This window comes from Phascolarctos cinereus, unplaced genomic scaffold, assembly GCF_003287225.1.
Source record: "Phascolarctos cinereus isolate Bilbo 61053 unplaced genomic scaffold, phaCin_HiC Scaffold_4;HRSCAF=312, whole genome shotgun sequence".
Taxonomy (NCBI): domain Eukaryota; kingdom Metazoa; phylum Chordata; class Mammalia; order Diprotodontia; family Phascolarctidae; genus Phascolarctos; species Phascolarctos cinereus.
The window spans coordinates 217,141,907-217,160,581 of NW_027555847.1; the positions used below are offsets into that span (position 1 = coordinate 217,141,907).

At 33.9% G+C, this 18,675-nt stretch overlaps 1 protein-coding gene across 1 annotated transcript in view; it reads left to right on the plus strand.

Annotated features, from left to right (window-relative positions):
- The window catches only part of DNAAF5 (dynein axonemal assembly factor 5), a 74,052-nt gene extending 55,938 nt beyond the window's left edge, over nucleotides 1–18,114 (plus strand). Inside the window, exons 10-13 of the mRNA XM_020977312.2 lie at nucleotides 5,793–5,943; nucleotides 6,967–7,123; nucleotides 15,731–15,925; nucleotides 16,993–18,114. Coding sequence (XP_020832971.1) covers nucleotides 5,793–5,943; nucleotides 6,967–7,123; nucleotides 15,731–15,925; nucleotides 16,993–17,129 — 640 coding nt within the window. The 3' untranslated portion in view covers nucleotides 17,130–18,114. The remainder of the gene's footprint in view (nucleotides 1–5,792; nucleotides 5,944–6,966; nucleotides 7,124–15,730; nucleotides 15,926–16,992) is intronic.
- The last annotated feature ends 561 nt before the right edge of the window (nucleotides 18,115–18,675 follow it).

Sequence of the window (18,675 nt, forward strand, 5' to 3'; positions counted from 1 at the left end):
GAGAAGGGGAGAGAGATAGAAGAGAGGACAGACTAGGGAAAGGGATATTCAGAATGCATGCCATCTTGGGGTGGGAGGAGGGGGGAGATGGGGTATAAATTTGGAATTCAAAAACTTGTGGGAGTGAATGTTGAAAGCTAAAAATAAATTTATATTAAAAAAAAAAGCCTGGGTGAAGGTGCAGAGATGGAAAATAGAATACCAGATTCAAGGAGCATAGTAGGCCAATCTAACTGAATCATGTAGTATATGAAAAGGAATCATTTGAAATATCTGAAATTGTAATGTAATGTCTGTAATTATAGATATCAAATTATAAAGGAATTTAGATGTCAAGTTGAAGAGTTTGTACTTTGTCCAAGAGATAGTTAAGGAGGCACTGAAGATTTTGGAATCTAAGTCTTTTATGTTTAGACTTTAGTCATGTAATGCTTTGCTTTAGAGATAACATACCATCCTGGAGTCATAGGATTCTAGAGGAGGTAAGGGAAATTAGAGATTATCTAGTTTAGACCTGTAGTTTTACAGATGAGAAAATAGGTCCAGAAAAGGAAAGTGACTTGCCTCAAGGTCACAGCACAGGTAGTAGCAAAGCTGGGATTTAACCCCTGGTCTTGGAATTCCTAGTTGATTGTTTTTTCAGTTACTTCAGAGAAGACACTTTACTTTTTCAGAACGCAAAAACAAAAAAATAAATGCAGAGAGAATTGGTCAAGGGAAATGATGCAAGGAATATCTTCATTGATTTGCTTCTCAAAACATATGTCTGGGAGGAATAAATTAGGGAGCAGAGGATTGTCATGGTCAGACTTGAGACTTAGATTATCAAAAAGAAAGAGCTCTTCAAAAATACTTATAGTATTTATAATTTCAGAAACACTAGAAACAACCTAAATATTCAACAGTTGAAAAATGGGCGAATTTGTTGTGCTATATTAATATTGTAGAATACTACAATCTGATTAAGTATGAAAATATAAAGAAATTTGAAAAGACCTTAATGATATAATGCAAAGCAAAGAAGACAGAGCCAAGAACAGAGCACTCATTTAATTAGGTCATGTAAAAGAAAAGAGAATGCACAGAAATGTGGTACAACAAACAAAAAACAATTCAAGAAAACTCAAAGGAAGTGACTGACAACTTGTGCATCAGTTCTATGTGTGGAAATTTTTATCTGTATGTAAAAAGTAAAAAATATTTGTTGAGGTTTAGCCGGCTGATAATTGTAGAATAGTCCCTGAAGGGAGCCTATTTTTTTGTTTGTTTCTTATCAATTTCTCCTGTTCTTTGGTTTTACAACAATAACACAACAGGATCACTTGCTCCCTGATAGTGATCTTTCACATGTAGACAGTAACAAAAAGTAAAATGGCTAAGAGATGTTCAGCTTGCTGAATATTAGCCATTTAAATATGCTGCATACATATGATTATAAAAATCTTCTGGCATTTTAAAAGGAACAAACTACCGTATGAAACTCTGAAAGTATCTAATAATTTATATCCATCTTGGAATGTTTTAATTAGTAGAGATTTAGCCCCATTTGTCCATGTAGACAGTATCCAAGAGGACTTTCTACTTAGAAGTAAATAAATCCTGTATATTTGCAGCCTTTATAAAAGTCTTAATGTTTAATCTTATAAATAAGCAGACAAGCATAACCAAATACCAAAAAAAAAATTACGATCATGCTGGTAAATGTTAGTTTTATTTTTCCTTTGTACAATATTTTTGTTAATTCTTTGGGGTGGTTTTTTTCTATATTATTTGCTGACTTTCCCTTCCAGCCTTACTGTGCATTATTCTCTTCTATACACTCTACATTGTAGACAAACTGCATGCGATACCTTGAAGTCAGTATTCTATCTCCTGCTTTCCTGCATATGCACAAGCTGTCTCACGCCTAGAACTGGGTCTGCTTTTGCTCATCAAGACTCAGCTATGGTGTTACATCCCTTCATGAAGTCTTCCCTTATCCCCAGTTGTTAATGATCCCTCCCTTCTTAAATGATCTTGTCCTTATTTTTCTGGCAAGGCAGCCTAGTACAGTGGTAAGAACTCTGGATTTAGAGGACATGCATTCAGACTCTGACCCTCACTGTGACCTCAGACAAATTACTTAATCTCTTTGAACCCCAGATTTTTCATCTGTAAATGAGGGGGTTGGATTAGAAGCAGAAGTTCCCAAAGTGGGTGATACCACCCCCTGGGGGCCATGGGAACGATCTAGGGGGCTGGTAGCCTCAGGTGCAATTGGGGGGCATTGAATAAAAATAAGGGGGCAGTGGAAGCATAAGGAAAGAAGAGAAGATAAAAATTTTGAAAAACCGTTCATAAATGTTTCATCTGTTGTGTAACAGAGTTAAAGTCATAGTGGTTACATTATTTTCCAGATAAACGCACAAAATGCAAGTTAGAACTAATCAGTGGTTAAGTCTGCCGACAGGTCTTAACAAGGAAGTATTGGCAGGCAAGCATGTTGCACGTTGTCCGGGAAGTCCAGCATACATTGGCAGGAATATGTACATGTAATGATTTGTTCACGATACGATACTATACAGTTATGTGGTGCAGTATTGTGTCATCAAAATTTCAATGCAGGAAAACCCCCTCAAATTTATAATAAATTATTAAATGTAAGATATGTCACTTTAAAAAAAATTATATTTTTTTGAAATGATGCAAATTTCAAAAAAAATTAAAGGGTTAAAGATTTTCCAGTGGGCATTGAATAATTTCTTTTTTGAAGGGGGTGGTAGACCAAATAAGTTTGGGAACCTCTGGACTAGAGGGTCTCTAAGGTCCCTGCCAGCTCTAAATCTATGATCTTATATCCCTGGGTTGGCAAACTATGAGCCTGAGTGTCAAATTAAGCCCACCCCATGTTTTTGTACTGCTGGCAACTAAGAATGGTTATTCTGTTGGTTTTATTATGTTTTAAAATGTCAGATTCTTAGCTCTCTGGCCAACCAACCCCTGCCCTAGGAGAATGTGCATTTGTTTAGAGTAGGACTTTTTATGTTTGCATCCTCCATGTTTTTCTAATAGGCATTTAATAAAGGGGGAAGTTAAATTGAGTTGCTAGCACTTACATCAATTGATTGATTTAATGGATGAGATTAGAGGTATCTTTATTGAGGTATGTTTTATGAGGACAGGGACCTGTGTCTTATCTAAACTATAAATCTTTCAGCTCATGCTACAGTAGTAGTAAGTGCTTACTAAATTTTTGTGGAATTTAATTTCTTTGTATCCTTTGTGTAGAATTGGTCTGGGTAAAATGAAATTCCTGAAATGCTATGGACTGCTGCTTTTATTGTAAATGTATATTTATATTTCATTTACTGCCTTTTGACTTGTGCCACATCTTTCATTTAGAAATCCATATGCAGCACAGGAGAAACAGTAGGAAAAGGGCCAGGAACAAAGACGAATCATTAGGAAGTCACCATGCCTTAATCTTTGATTAAAAATTGAGAATTCAATATCAACCTCAACATAAAAAATGCTTATAAAAAAAGCTTTTCAATATGTGATTTGAATGATTAAAGGAATGATATGCCATTTTGATGAACTTTTTTCTTTTGACACAACAAATCTGACACAAATATGATGACTAATTTTAGAAAAGACTGATAGAAAATTTTACTTAGCATACTTTTTCATTTTAGGGCAGACCAAAGATACTCTAGAGTCACTAATTCTTCCTGAACAGATGTACATTTTTTTGTACACAATAGAATTCATTATTTGGAAGCAATTTGTTTTTTTCCCCCCACTTTCTACGTTTTAGCAGTTCAGGTTGACAGGTTCTGATTTACCTTATTTATTTATTTACTTCTTTGTGGCTCATTATTCTTCATTTTTCTAATGATTTTGTCTTGTTATTTGGCTTAATGTTTTCATGTTGTCTTACTAGTTTGACTTACTGACATTAAATGTAAGATATTTAGAAAAAATAATTATAAGAGGGTATGTCATTTTGGCATACCAAGAAACCTTCATATGTTGCCAGCAAACTTTGATATATATATATATATCTTCAGAATCACCTTACGTAGACCATCTTACAGAAGTAAATTTTAAGCAGTTCCAAAAAAATTCTTCCTTTAAATTTTTACGTAGGAAATAACTCAGCTTAAAAATTAAAATATTGAAAATTTTGATTGAAAATCTGTAAATCATGTTAAACCAGAAATCCTTTTCAAAAGTTGTGTGTTTTCATTATTGACTCTGAAATGCCATCTGCTGGGGAAGAGATATTAAAACCAAGAAGAGAAAGCAATTTAATAGTTATATAAATGTTTTTTAATATCACAAATGAAGTAAGAAATATAGATTGATACATTAATAGAGAATTCATTTTCATTTGATAAATACAGATCATTTCTAGAACTTTACATGTATGTAAATCAATGATTTCTGAAATTTTTTCTTCCACATTTTAAATCTTAAGAGAATATCTAGTTCACTACTGGGGAGGGAGGTAAAGAATCTATGTAATAGAATGAATTCTTGAGACGAATTAGTATAGGCATTGAAGGTATTTCATATGAAGAAATCTGTAGGTGCTAGGGGGTATATTCTTGCATTAGAGAACATTTGAAAGTTGCTATATGTAGTTTTGAATTTGGGCTTGAACTATATTGATGTACCTTGATTTAATCAACTAGTTGAAAATTGAACAGCTTTTTTTGAAAGCCTATGTCGTCAAGTATTTTTTTTTAATTTTTTTTTTTTGAGTTAGGCAGTGGGGTTAAGTGACTTGACTAGTGTCACACAGCTAGTGTTATGTGGCTGAGGCTGGATTTGACTCAAGTCCTCCTGAATCCAGGGCTGGTGCTCTGTCCACTGCACCACCTAGCTGCCCCACATCAAGTATTTCTTGTTTCAACCAAATTGACCATCGTGTTATCTTTTTTTATGTTTGTACTTTGGGTACCTCAGAACCCATTTTGCTTATTGGCTGTCTGGGTGATTATGTAGTTTCCTCCCTTGCCTTTTTTTATGCTAATGTTTAAGATGGAACCTGTGTTTCCCTTTTTTTGAGAGTTATAATATATACAGGGATTTATATTGTCTGTTTCTATGAGTTTTCTTTTGTTTGAAGTGAGAACAATGTTGGCAAGAAAATATTTTTATAATTGTGATATAATCACTAATAAATTCCTCAGTTTACTGAGAGTTAGAGTTGGGGAAAACTTCCTGTGAGCCTACTTAGATTCCATCTGCTGCCTTAAAGCTACTTTCCTTAATTGCCACACAGGCCAAATGGCTTTTGGGTTCTTCTACAGCCCCAAAATAAGAAGTCTGTGTTTTATGGCTCCTTCCTTGCATTGGCTACTTCCTCTTTTGAGTGGGCTTTAAGAGTAGTCCTAGGCATATGAGTTGATGGGCAAACGTTCCTATCCTTCCTAAGAGTAGGCAGACACCAAAGGAGTAGAATCAGTTTCCTTTCTTTACATCTGGTCAGTGTAATATTTAAGAATTCTATTCATTGAGGCAGCTAGGTGGCGCAGAGGTTAGAGCACCAGCCCTGGATTCAGGAGGACCTGAGCTCAAATCCAGCCTCAGACACTTAACGCTAACTAGCTGTGTGACTCTGGGCAAGTCACTTAACCCCATTGCCTAGCCAAAAAAAAAAAAAAAGAAAGAAAGAAAGAATTCTGTTCATTGATTCTGTTTTTCTTTTGCTGAGTATAAGAAGTTTTTTGAAAGTAGGTTTTTTTTTCTCCTTTGTAAAGCAACTGTTTACCTTCTTTATTTGGTTTCTCATTGTTTGGTTTTAGGCAGTTTTATGGTCACCTTGAGACAGTGATAAAAGACATATTGGTTCCTAATCTGCAGTGGCATGCTGGAAGAACAGCAGCTGCTATTAGAACTACAGCTATATCATGCCTTTGGGCTCTTATTCACAGTGAGATACTTTCATCAAAACAGGTACAATTCTCAAATTCATTTGTAAAGCCTATATGAGAAAACGTGAGTAGTGCCAAAAATAATTTCCAAGCTATATTAAATGTAAAGTAATTCTGAGAAGAAGCTTTGAACAGATATAGTTAATAAAAATTTTCTGGTTGCACAAATATCAGTATTTATTATGAAGTATTAAGTTTATAAAACTCAGCTGTTACATTTTAACCAACTAAATTATCTGTAGTTAAGTTCAGAGATCCTGCAAAAATGTTTTGATGTGGAAAAAATGAGGAGAAAAAGTTGTTAACCTATAGCTCTGTTGAGAGCAAGAAGAAAACTTTTAGGAATATAAAAAAATATAGAAATAGAAAAGGCCTAATCAGTGAAGTTCACAAGGTTAGTATATTTTACCTCATAAACATATATTCTCATCATTTTGGTAATCACAGGTATTTAAGAAGAATTACTCTATTTTTCTAATGTTTTATCTCTTTGACAAAGATTGTTTTTGTAATAAAAATTTAACCATAGTGTAATATTAAGTTTCTGCTGTTGTTTTGAGTTCATAGCTTCTTCTGCAGAAAAATAACAGAACACCTAAGGGGAAAAAAGTTATTTCAAAATATTCATATAGTGCATGAGCACCATCTTGTGGTAGGTTAAAGAAGTGATTATTTCTAATAGAAAGTATTACTGAAATGCCAATTGGAAGAAAAACAATATATTCTTGAGTAATTTTGTCATGAAACTTTTTCATGCTACATGATTAATTATGGAAAGGGAGTATGATGCACTGTGGGCAATAACTAGATAGATTAAACAAAAATAACTTTTTAAATTAAGTAAACATTTGCTTCATGGAAGAGAATGTCAGAAATGACCAAGTATTCATTAAAATTTTACATAAAAACTATGTTTCTTTTTATATTTGTAAGTGCACATACTGTATGCCAGGTCTTTGATATAAAATTCTTATCAACAGGATTAGTTCCAATTTTGAATTAGAAGTTAATCTTTATATTTCTTGTGTTTTCTTATTAATTGCAGATAATAGAAATACAAGAATTATTGATGCCTCAAATTATTAATACACTGGAAGAAGATTCTAAAATGACTCGATTAATGTCATGCCGTATTATTAACATATTTTTAAAGGCCTGTACTGACACAATTGATCCAGAAAAACTTATCAAGATTTATCCTGGTAGGACTTATTTTCACCACCAAAATACACTCATTTTGCAGTTGATTATATTTTTATTGAACTGTAATGAAAATGTTACCAATTTTTTGTTATATTGATGCTTTTTGTTTCTAATATTACTAATAATTTTAATAATTCCCAATAACGTCTTCTCACCCCACATATACACATGTAGAATCCTCTCTTGTAATAAGTAAAATAAACTAGTTAAGCAAAAACCGTCACAGTGACCACATCTATAGCTAGTGTATTATTTTATATGATTGCATACCATCTCTCTATCAAGAGGAGGGAGGTATGTTTCATCATTAGTCCTCTGGAACCAAATTTAGTCATTGCATTTAATTTGAGTTCTGATAACTCGAAGTGGTGTTTTTATTTACATTATAGTCATTGTATCCTTAGATCTTCTTATTTCACTGTGTCAGTTCATACATTTTCCCCAATTTTAACACAATTTAACATCTAAAACATACCTAGAGTTAAAATTTTAGAGGTGAAATGAATCTTTTTTTTTTTAAGTTTTTAGGCAGTTGGGGTTAAGTGACTTGCCCAGGGTCACAAAGCTAGTAAGTGTTAAGTGTTTGGTGTGAGGCTGGATTTGAACACAGGTCCTCCTGACTTCGGGGCGGGTGCTCTATCCACTGTACCACCTAGCTGCCCCCGGTGAAATGAATCTTAAAGAACATCTTATCAATTCCATTTATTGAGGCCCAGAGAATCAATAATCAGAAAAAATTATTAAGCACCTAGTTCCAGGTACTATGCTAGGCACTGAGTAGACAAAGACAAAAAAATGAAATCATCTCTGCTTTTAAGGATCTTACATCCTGTTAGAAGACACACACACACACAGCCCCAATTTTTATTATCATTCTTATCATTATTTGGAGAATCTAGGTAGGTTTTGAGTAGAACAAAAATACTTAACAATTTTTTGTCATGGTCCCTTCTATCAATCTGCAGAAACGTGTGGACTCCTCAGAGTAATGTTTTTAAAAGCATAAAATACATAGGACTACAAAGGAACCCAATTTTTTATATATATATATTTTTTGGGGGGTGGGGTGGGTGAGGCAATTGGGGTTAAGTGACTTGCCCAGGATCACACAGCAAGTAAGTGTCAAGTGTCTGAGGCTGGATTTGAACTCAGGTCCTCTTCACTCCCAGGGTGGAGCTCTATCCACTGTGCCACCTAGCTGCCCCACCCAGTTATATTTTTTAAAAAATCAATGGACCCCCTGCAGTCTATCCATAGACCCCTTTCAGTTGACCCAGCTTAGAAATTCCAGGTGTAAAAGATGGTACTTAAATTGTGTCTTCAAGGAAGTCAGGGATTCTCTGAAGTGATTGTCCTTTCCTGCAAAGGCAGGGAAGTAGAATGTGATCAAGAGAATAGAAAGGCAAGTTAACTGTATCAGAGTTCAAGAAGGGAAGTAATGTCTAATAAGGCCGAAAAGACAGGATGGGACCAGTAAAGGGCTTCAAAAGTCAAACAAGTTAAATTACTTAACACTTTCTCATAGTCACATAGCTAGTTAGTTGAAGAACCTGTTAAGACTAACACCTATGTCTTCTAAATCCTGTCCTTTTTTAAAATTTGTTTTCTGAACTTAACAAATACCAAATAAAATGGACTTTTCCATATATGTAGCAGAGCAGAAAAACAGGATTGTATATGAAATTAAAGGTATTTACTATGTACAGCTTGCTTTTCTTTTCAAATATGTAATGGATTCAACCTGTAGTTTTTAAAACTATCCTACTTATCTATGATTCTTTCTGGCCTTCTTTCTGTTGTTGTTGGGGGGTTTTTTCCCTCTGTGTGTGCTTCAATGTCCCTGTCTTTTTTTTTTTTTGCTTTTTGTTTGTTTAATTTTTTGTTTTACCTGGCTTCTCCTTTTCTCACTCTCTCCCTTGCATGCCACCCTTCTTAGAACAAAAATGAAAACAGAGTTTGTACAATAGGCATAGTCAAGCAAAACAAATTCCCACTTTGGTTGTATCTGAAAGGGTGTTCTTTATTCTGCATCTTCAGTTCATTACCTCTCAGTCAGGAGCTGAGTAATATCATCAGTCCCCTAGAATCATGGCTGATTACTGCACTGGTCAAGGTTTTCGAAACTTTAAATTTATTTTCTTTATATATTGTATAAATTACTCTCCTAATTCTGCTTACTTTATTCTACATCAGTTCATATGAGCTTTCCCAGGTTTCTCTCAACTTGTGTTTTCATTATTTCTTACAGTGCAGTAATAATTCCTTTACATTCATATACCATAATTTGTTTAGCATTTTCCAGCAGATGGGCACACCCCGCCGCCCCTCCCACTCAGTTTCCAGTTCTTTGCTATATCAAAAAGAGCTGTTATAGATGTTTGTACGTATGGGTCCTTTTATTTATTTATTTTTAATCTCTTTGGGAAATAAAATAGGCTCAGTAGTGGTATCACTGAGTCAGAAGGTATGTGCTTTAGTAAATTTTGGAGCATAGTTCCAAATTGTTTTCCAGAATGGCTAGCCAGGGGTGGGGAACCTGCAGCCTGGAGGACACATGTGGCCTTCTGGGTCCTTGGGTGCAGCCTTTTGATTGAGTCCAAGTTTTACAGAACAAACCCTTTTATTTGGAGGATTTGTTCTGTGAAGTTTGGATTCAGTCAAAAGGCCATACTTGAGGACCTAGGGGGCCACATGTGTTCTCAAGGCCCTGGCTTCCCACCGCTGGAGACTGATTCACAGCTCCACCATCAGTGTGCCTTTTTCTTCTAAAACCCCTCCAGCAGTTATCCTTTTTTGTCGTCTTTGTCAGTCTGATGGATGTGTGGTAAAACATCAGTTATAGTGATTTAGGACATTTTTTCATATAGCTGTTTTTATAGCTTGTTTTTTTTCTTTTGAAAACTATCCTTCAACCATTTATCTGTTGGTGAATGGTTCTTATTATAAATTCAATCAGTATCTTATATAACTTGGACAGGAGACTTTTAATCAGAATTATCCGTCTTATTTTCCGTGATCCTTTCTAGTGCTTGTTCGGTCATTAACTTCTATCTGTCAATCTGAAAGGTGATTTGTTCCTTGCCCTCTTAATTTGTTTATGATATCACCTTTTATGTTTAGGTCAGGTATCCATTTGAAGCTTATCTTAGTTTATATGGTGTGATATATTGGCCTATACTTAATATATAGGCAACGAGGTGGCACAGTGGATAGAGCACTGGACCTAGAACCCATCTAGCTTCAGACACTTACTAGCTGTGGGACCCTGGGCAAGTCATTTAACCTCTGTCCACCTCAGTTTCCTCATCTGTAAAATGGGCATAATAATAGCACCTACCTCTCAGGGTTGTTGTGGGAGACAATGAAAGAAACTAATGATATGGTGTGATGCGATATGATAATTATATGATATATGAGATAATAATTGTAAAGGATTTAGCACAGCGTTTGGCAATTTACCTCTCTATTTTTTAACCTATACTAAATAGTTTTGATGATTACTACTTTGTAGTATGGCTTGCTATGGTACTGCTAGGCCCCCTTCCCACTTTTTCTTTTTTTTCATTATTTCCCTTAATATTTTGTTCCTCTAGATGAATTTCATTATTTTTTTTAGTTATATAAAATAATCCTTTGCTGGTTTGATTGCTGTGGGAATAAATAAGTAAAATGAATTAGGTAGTATAAAAATGATAACTTTTATATTGCCACAATCTAACCATGAGCAATGAACATTTCTCCGATTTTTTAGGTCTCCTTTTATTTCTGTAAAGATTGTTTTATGGCTTTAGTAAGGTAGTTGTTAGGTATATCTTGGTAGACAGGCTCCCAAATATTTTTTGCACTCTGTAATTCTTTGAATGGAATTTCTTTTGTTTATCTCTTCCTGCTGGGTTTTGTTGGTAATTTTATGGAAATGCTGGTACGTAATGTTGGTATAATGATATATATAATTTTACTTACTGTGTTATAATGATATGTAAATTTGTATGCTCTAATTTATTGTTGGTATGTATTTTATGTACCTGCAACATTGCTAAATGCATAGGTTCAGTTAAATTTTTAGTTGACTTTTTTGGGTTCTCTAGCTAGACCATCATATCATCTGCAAAAAAAAAAAGGTTTTGTTTTCTCTTTGCCCATGTTTATTTCCTCCATTTCTTTTTTCTTATCTTATTGCTATAAGCTAGCATTTCTAGTACTATATTATATAGCAGTCTTCCTTGGCCATCCTTGTTTTGCCTCTTATTGGAAAGGTCTCTAATCTTTCACCATTACATAACATGTTTTCTCTTGGTTTTGGAGGAGAGATTATTAAGGAAAGGTCAATTTTTGCCTATGCCTTTTAGTGTTTTTAACAAGAATGGCTATTGATTTCATTAAAAAAACCCTTTTTAATGTATATTGATAATAATCATGGTTTTTATTATTTTTGTTATTGATAGCGTATATTGTGGTTATAGTTTTCCTGCATTTCTGGTAAAAATCCAACCTACTAATAATATATAAGTTTTAAAAATATGTTGTTATAATCTCTTTGCTAAAATTTTAGCCAATATTTTAATGTCATTGTTCATTGGATACATTATCCTATAGTTTTCTTTCTCTGCTTTGCTCTCTTCCTGGTTTAGGTATCAAGACCATATTTGTATCACAGAAAGAGTCCCCATTTTTAGATGGGTTATTCTCAGAATGTATTACAGTATTCACCTGTAAATCTTTTTTTGGGGGGGGGACTTCATTTATTATTTGTCCAACTTCATTTTTATAATGAGCTGTTTTGGATAATCTATTTCTTCTATTTGGGTATTTTGTATTTTTGTAAATATCATCCAATTCATATAGTTGGTGTTTTGTTGGTAAATATATGGGCAAATAGTTTCCTTTATTTTATCTTCCATTTTTGGTACAATTTGGTTTTTTTTTCCCCAGGCAGTTGCGGTTAAATGACTTGCATAGGGTCACACAGCTAGTAAGTGGCAAGTGTTTGGTCTGAGGCCAGATTTGAACTCAGGGCCTCCTGACTTCAGGGCTGGTGCTCTATCCACTGCAGCATCTAGCTGCCCCTACAATTTGGTTTTCTAGCTCAGTTGTTTACACACACACACACACACACACACACACACACACACACACACACACATATATACATAATATATTCCCTTTTTTTTTCAGCCTTTTGATTTTGTTTTAATATTTCATGTTGTCTCATGGAGTCATTGCCTTCTGTTTGTCCACTTCTAAGTTCAGGGAGTTTGATTCTTGGGTAAGGCTTACTATTGTCTTCTCCTTGTCATTCTTTTTCCCTAGCTGTCATTTCTATTAACGTTGCATTTTGTATCTCATTTCATTTCTTCCAGGTACTCTTATAGTTCCAAAGGCCAGGACGTTTTTTCACTGAATCTGTTTGGACTTGTGAGGTTACTCTTTTCTTCTGTATATATCTCTTAACTTCTCATTCTGAAATACTTATTGTGTTTGGTGTTTTCCTCTCTTTACTCATTTCTCCAGCCTCACTTTTTGGATTGGGGTTTGTAGTTCAGTCCAACTCTGCTCCCCTTTGAATGCTGTTGGCTGGCTCTACTTGGTCCTGAATGTGATGGCTAAGACTAACACATTCCCCTTTCTTCAGAAATTGTCTGACTTTGCATCCTTCTTGTGGTTCAGGCATAAGAGTAAGGAAAAAAAACAAATTTAATTACGTTTGGGAAATTGTACAACATTTTCACTGATCTCAAGCTACTCCCTACAACAAAAATACATCTTTTCAATGCCAGTATTCTTTCTTTGATACTATATACTGTCCTATAATTCATAGGTGATAATAATAGTGTATACCTCACAGTTGTTGTGAGGAATATTTTACGGAACCTTAGAGTGCTACATAAATACCAACTATTATTATTATTCTAGCTATAATATATAAAGAATAAAAATAAAATTATAAGTTACTCAAAGAGCAGTGGAGAGATGCTTAGTGGGTGTAAGTAGACTGGAGCACATGTAGTATAAAAGATAAGATTCAGGAGCCAAATGATCAGAAGAGGAGATGGGCCGGTTATGTATCATGTATACTGCCTCAGTACTGTACTGGTAACTAAACTTAAGAGAGAGCCTTCAGTATGTTGGATGGACTCCCTTTGGAAGATATATAGGAAAGCCTGGAAAAGAGAAGTGTAAGTTTGCAGAGAAAATGGGCCATAATCTCTGTTCTTCAGGATTGAGATTTACCCAATTAGGTGAGATCATAGATGCACTGACATGTTTAATTTACAAATAAAGACCTTAAGTAGTAGGGAAACACATGTTTTAGTGCCTTTGTCATGTCATCGATTTTGTAACTAGTGAATAATAATTTTCATTACAAATGGATCACTTATGAGTGAATAACAACTCTTCTAATGGGTATTTTTATAGATGAACTACTCAACTCTGAGGTTGGATTAGGACAGGAAAAAATTAAAATCAGAAGTGTTAGGAATCACTAACATTTGAAGAATAGTTTTTCTGTTTTGTTTTTTAGGTATTAAACTGCGTTATAATTTCAAAGGTTATTTTAGGCAGTGGGTAAACAATTTACTTCGCTTTCGGCTTTCAAGAGAGCATACGTTGTCTGTTATGTAAATACCTTTCCTCTGAGGTACATACAGCTGATTTCATGTGCCTGGCCACCAGAGGGCAAATAAGCCCTAGAATTTTTTTCTGAGACTTTATCCCATTAGTCTTGGCCAGTCAGGTCAGTTGTTAGAGAAGGATGCTGAGCACACCGAGGTCATAGGTTTGATACATATGACTTCACGCAGAAGAAAAAAATCTTTCAAAACCATAGTCTCATGTGTGATCTCACAGTCACAGATAATCCTAAGCTATTTTATTCTTTGTAATCACCTCTAAATCCATTGTTTGTTTAAGAATTCTTCACCCAGTCCTAGTTGTGAAAGAGTCTGATCTGGTACTTTTCTAATTTTCAACCTTTAATATTCAGGTCACGTGACTAATGTGGAACTGTTTCCATGATTGTACATGTATAAGATTGCTTGCCATCTTCAGGGCGAGGGAAGGAAGGGAAGGAGAGAGAAAAATTTGAAACTCAAAATCTTATAAAAATGAATGCTGAAAACTATCTTTACATATAATTGGAAAAAATAAAATATTGTTTACAAAAAAGAATATTTGGGTCACATAGTAATGTTGAGTTTTTTTGTGGTCTACACTATTACCCTGATTTTTACCAAACTACTTTCTGCTTTTCCCAGCAATTCTTGTCAGATGGGCAGATCTCTCTTAAGTAATTTATGTTCTTGGGTATATCAAATATTAAATTGTTAAGTTACATTGTTTCTAATTTTTTAGTTCCAGTGATGTACTTTTTTGTTTTTTTAACTATTACCAAATAGTTATGATTATCCTTTACAGTATAATTTGAAGTCTAGAAGTGAATTACATTCATGTAAATTAAAAAAACCCAAAACACTAGAAGGAAGCCAGAGTCTTGATTTGGGTGATCTTAGTCACAGAGATCATATCCAGAAATATATCCCCCTTTTCCCAGCAGATATTATAGGGCAGAATGTGGCACATCCTATTAGACTTTGACACTTTTGCTTGTTGTTACTAGGTAGGCAGAAGACACTATTTGGAGGGGGCTGTGATGTAAAAACAAAAAGCATCAATAAAAGAATATTTTTAAATATCATGGGGAATATTCTGTTCTTGGTAAATCAGTGGGGTATGAGACCCCTTAGACATTTTTAAGCTGAAATGGATCTTAGAGCTTATTTAGTCGTCTTTTCATTTTGTAGATAAGGAAACTAAGGCTAAGAGTTATATTTCCTTAAAAGTTGAAAATAAATTTAATTCTCTTTTCCTACTGTCTCCAGTCATCCCTGAAATTATAATGTGTCTTCGTTTTAAAAAATTGTTCTTCAAGTGGTTCCTACCATGGAAGACTTCCTGAAAGTAACAGAGGTTATTAGTGACAGAGCTGTCAATGAAATTCAGGTCCCTTTACAACCTGTCTAGGATTCTGCCCATTTGTCTTTCCTGTTTCTTATTATTCTCTGTGTGAACCTTCTTCTTAGCCAAACTGTTTGCGAGCGTGCTTTGTGCTTTCGTATCTCTTACATCTACCTAACTATTACTCCTCTTTTGATGGGCCATATCAAATTCTGTCTACCGTGTCTGGGATCATCCTAGTTACATTTGATTTCACACCCATAGCTCCAGCCAAACTGTTACCAGAGTCCTATTGTATATGTATGTGTTTGTGCGTCTGCATTTGTGTGATATATTCATACATATATGTGTGTTTATGAATATATATATATGTATACATATTACATACACCCATACCACTTGTTTAGCATTTACTACTTACTGCCATATATTATCTCTTCATGATATATCTATGTCTTCTCTCCTCAATTAGATTATGAACTTCTTGATGGCAGAGATTAGGTCATATTTTTTTTTCTGTCTTCCATGATATCTAATAATGTCTTTAACATAATAGCTATTAAATAAATAGGTGGATTAATTCATTTCAGGTCATTACTTACAGTGATTTTTAATAATAATTGCTTTAAATTTTTCATTGCTTCTTTTAGAGCTCTTGAAACGCCTGGATGATGCTTCAAATAAAGTACGAATAGCAGCCACAAGTTCCTTAATTAGCTGGCTTAAGTGTATCAAAAATGATGATGATGGAAAATCCTTTTTTAAAGGCAATATGCAATATCTTTACAAAGAGCTGTTGGTTCACCTTGATGATCCAGACAGTACAGTTCAGGATGCAGTATTAGGTAAGGTTTTTTTCAGTTTACTATAATCCTGACCAGCTACAATTGCTAAAATGAAATCAGGAAGCAGCTGATGAGATAATTGGGACACCACTCCTAGTAGAATCAGGTAGGGCCATAGAATGAGAATGATAAAGCCTTATTCATGTCGAGGTCTTCTGCTTATGTGGTCCCAGGCCATGTGATATGTAGAAAATGATTTTGAATATATAATTATCAGTCTTATAGATAGTTTTTCAACTGAATGACTGGATTTAAAATAATACAATATTTGAATAAAATAATGTAATGTTCATGTTCTAGAAATTTTCAGTGACTACTTTTTTATTGTCCTATTTCTAGTCTATTGCTTGTTTCTTCTTTTAAATAATGTATGTTAAAGAATCTCAACGTTAGCAACATTGGGTTGGACATTAGCATTAATTTTTTTACAATAATTTTTAAAATCATGTATGTCTGTGGCTGAGTAACATACCCACTTTTGGATTAAAACAAAAGAGGTAAGGTCTTTCATTAAATACCTTCTGACATTTGAAAGTCACTAGGTCACAGTTTTTTTTATTAGAATACAAAACTGTAATAATTTCATCAGTACATGCTTAGTCTTTTGCTTTCTGATGGAGCTCCTGGATTAGGGCAGTCAGCAGTAATGAAGATGACCCAGTTATTCAGGGAAATTAATATCAATAGGTAAAATCTGCTCTTTCTTCCTCTTCCCCTCATACTTCCCTCATTCCTATCTTACACCTTCCTAATCAGAAAGATTTCTTTTTTGTCAAAAGATCTCTACCAACAACTTGTTTTATTTATTTAATTTCAAGGCTAGCAGCAACCTGAAGTTTGGTTGTCATGACTTTTTAATTAAAATTTTCTGTCACTGTTAGGTTAGACAGATATAATAAATGAGTAATTAATTCTGGAACTTTTTTTCTTTTCAGTATAAACATATACAGCTTATGTTTGCATAGGAAGCCAATGATTTCAAAATGAGGAGATGGCAGTATTTTCAATGTTCATTTATGGTTTCTGGCTTTTTTTTTTTAAGCAGAATTTTTCTGTCTTTTTCATAGGGGTTTTAAAGGAAGGAAGTATTCTGTTCCCTGACTTACTAGTGGAAGAAATTGAAGCTGTTAAATACAAACACCGATCTCTGATTTATTGTGAACAGCTTTTCCAGCACATCCAATCAACTAGAGGTATCCTCTAAATGCAAGATTCTGGAAATAGTCAATTTATTATAGTTTTTGGAGTTGTAGGGTAGTATCAAATGTTTGTCTTTTTTTTGGACAGTAATCAATGGTACTTAATTCTACAAGCAGAGTTTTTTTTTCCTTTAACAGCCCAGAGAAAGCAAGAAATAATAACATAGCAAAAAATAAAAAAGTTGTCTTTTTATTGCATATACAGTAGTCTAGGAAAACATGTTCTCTTGTGAACTTCTTTAATTTTTAAAAGCAGTATTAACGTCCATTAAATGGATTCTGTACTCAATTCACAGGTCTTTTTGTCTCTGGGTAATTTGAAATTAATTTAAATCAAATGTAGTTACCCACACTGAGAATAAAACCAACACTGTTTTTATGTCAATGTACATTGGATGGATTTGTGAGTTACAGGTATCATACTGATTAGATGCAAAGTGACTAGGTTTCTAATTATAATTAATTTCTATTCCAATAATTTTAAAAAGTAGCAAACTCAAGAAGATTTTTTACCTATTGCTTGAGTTCTGTGTGGTATAATTAATAGATAAGGTAACAGACTTGAAAATACTTTTCTGTCAAAGAATTGTCACAAGTAAAATGTTCACCATTGTCAACAGATTATAATCTGATATGAAAATAGTCATTCTTGAAGAAAAACTAATATTTGGATTGACAGTGCTGAAATCCAAATAAAGGATCAGATATAATTTTAGTTGCTTTCTTATAAAATAAATAACAAAACATATCTTTTCTTTTTAAAGCTGTCACATGTTTCCCAATGATTATTTCTTAGTACCTTCTTTTCCAAAGTGCCTTACAGACTTAAATTTTCAGGTATATATTGTCCCAATAGGCCCAAATTTATATTTGCTCAAGGGAAAGGTAGTACATTTATTTCTGTTTTGCAATAATTGATTACATATCATTTAAAATTTGTCATTTTGTATTTGAAAATGTAATTAAAGTTTTCTGTTGTATAGTGTTGGATGAATGTGTATTTTTTTTTAATACTTGGCAGAAATTTTTAGAAACTATTTTTTTTTCCACTTTTCCTTTTTAAAGACTTGAAGCTTATCCATCTATATCCCTTATCTAGGCATAACTTTAATGATAATAACTTACCGTTACATAGTGTTTTAAGGTTTACAGAGTTCACCTGTGTTTTCTCATGTCATCTTCATGTCAACCCTGTAAGTAAAGAGTGGTATTCAGTTTTATAAATGAGTCAGCTAAGGCCGAGAGTGGCCTGGCGACTTAGCCAAGTTTACACAGCTGAGTTTCGAAGTAGAGCATCAGATCCATATCTCAAGACTCCCAGGTTTGATGTTCTTCCCACTACTTTCCACTGCATCCACACTCATGTTACCTTCACTTACTAGGACAGATGTCAACTTTTTGGCACAGTTAACTACAAATCATCAAATTCCTGATCATCTCTATTGAAAACCATGATTAAAAAAGAGTAGTATTTTGAATCTTATATTTCTAAAGGCTTAAAATCAAAGTTATTGCACCATAATTATTTTTGTTGAATGCAGAAGAAAAGCC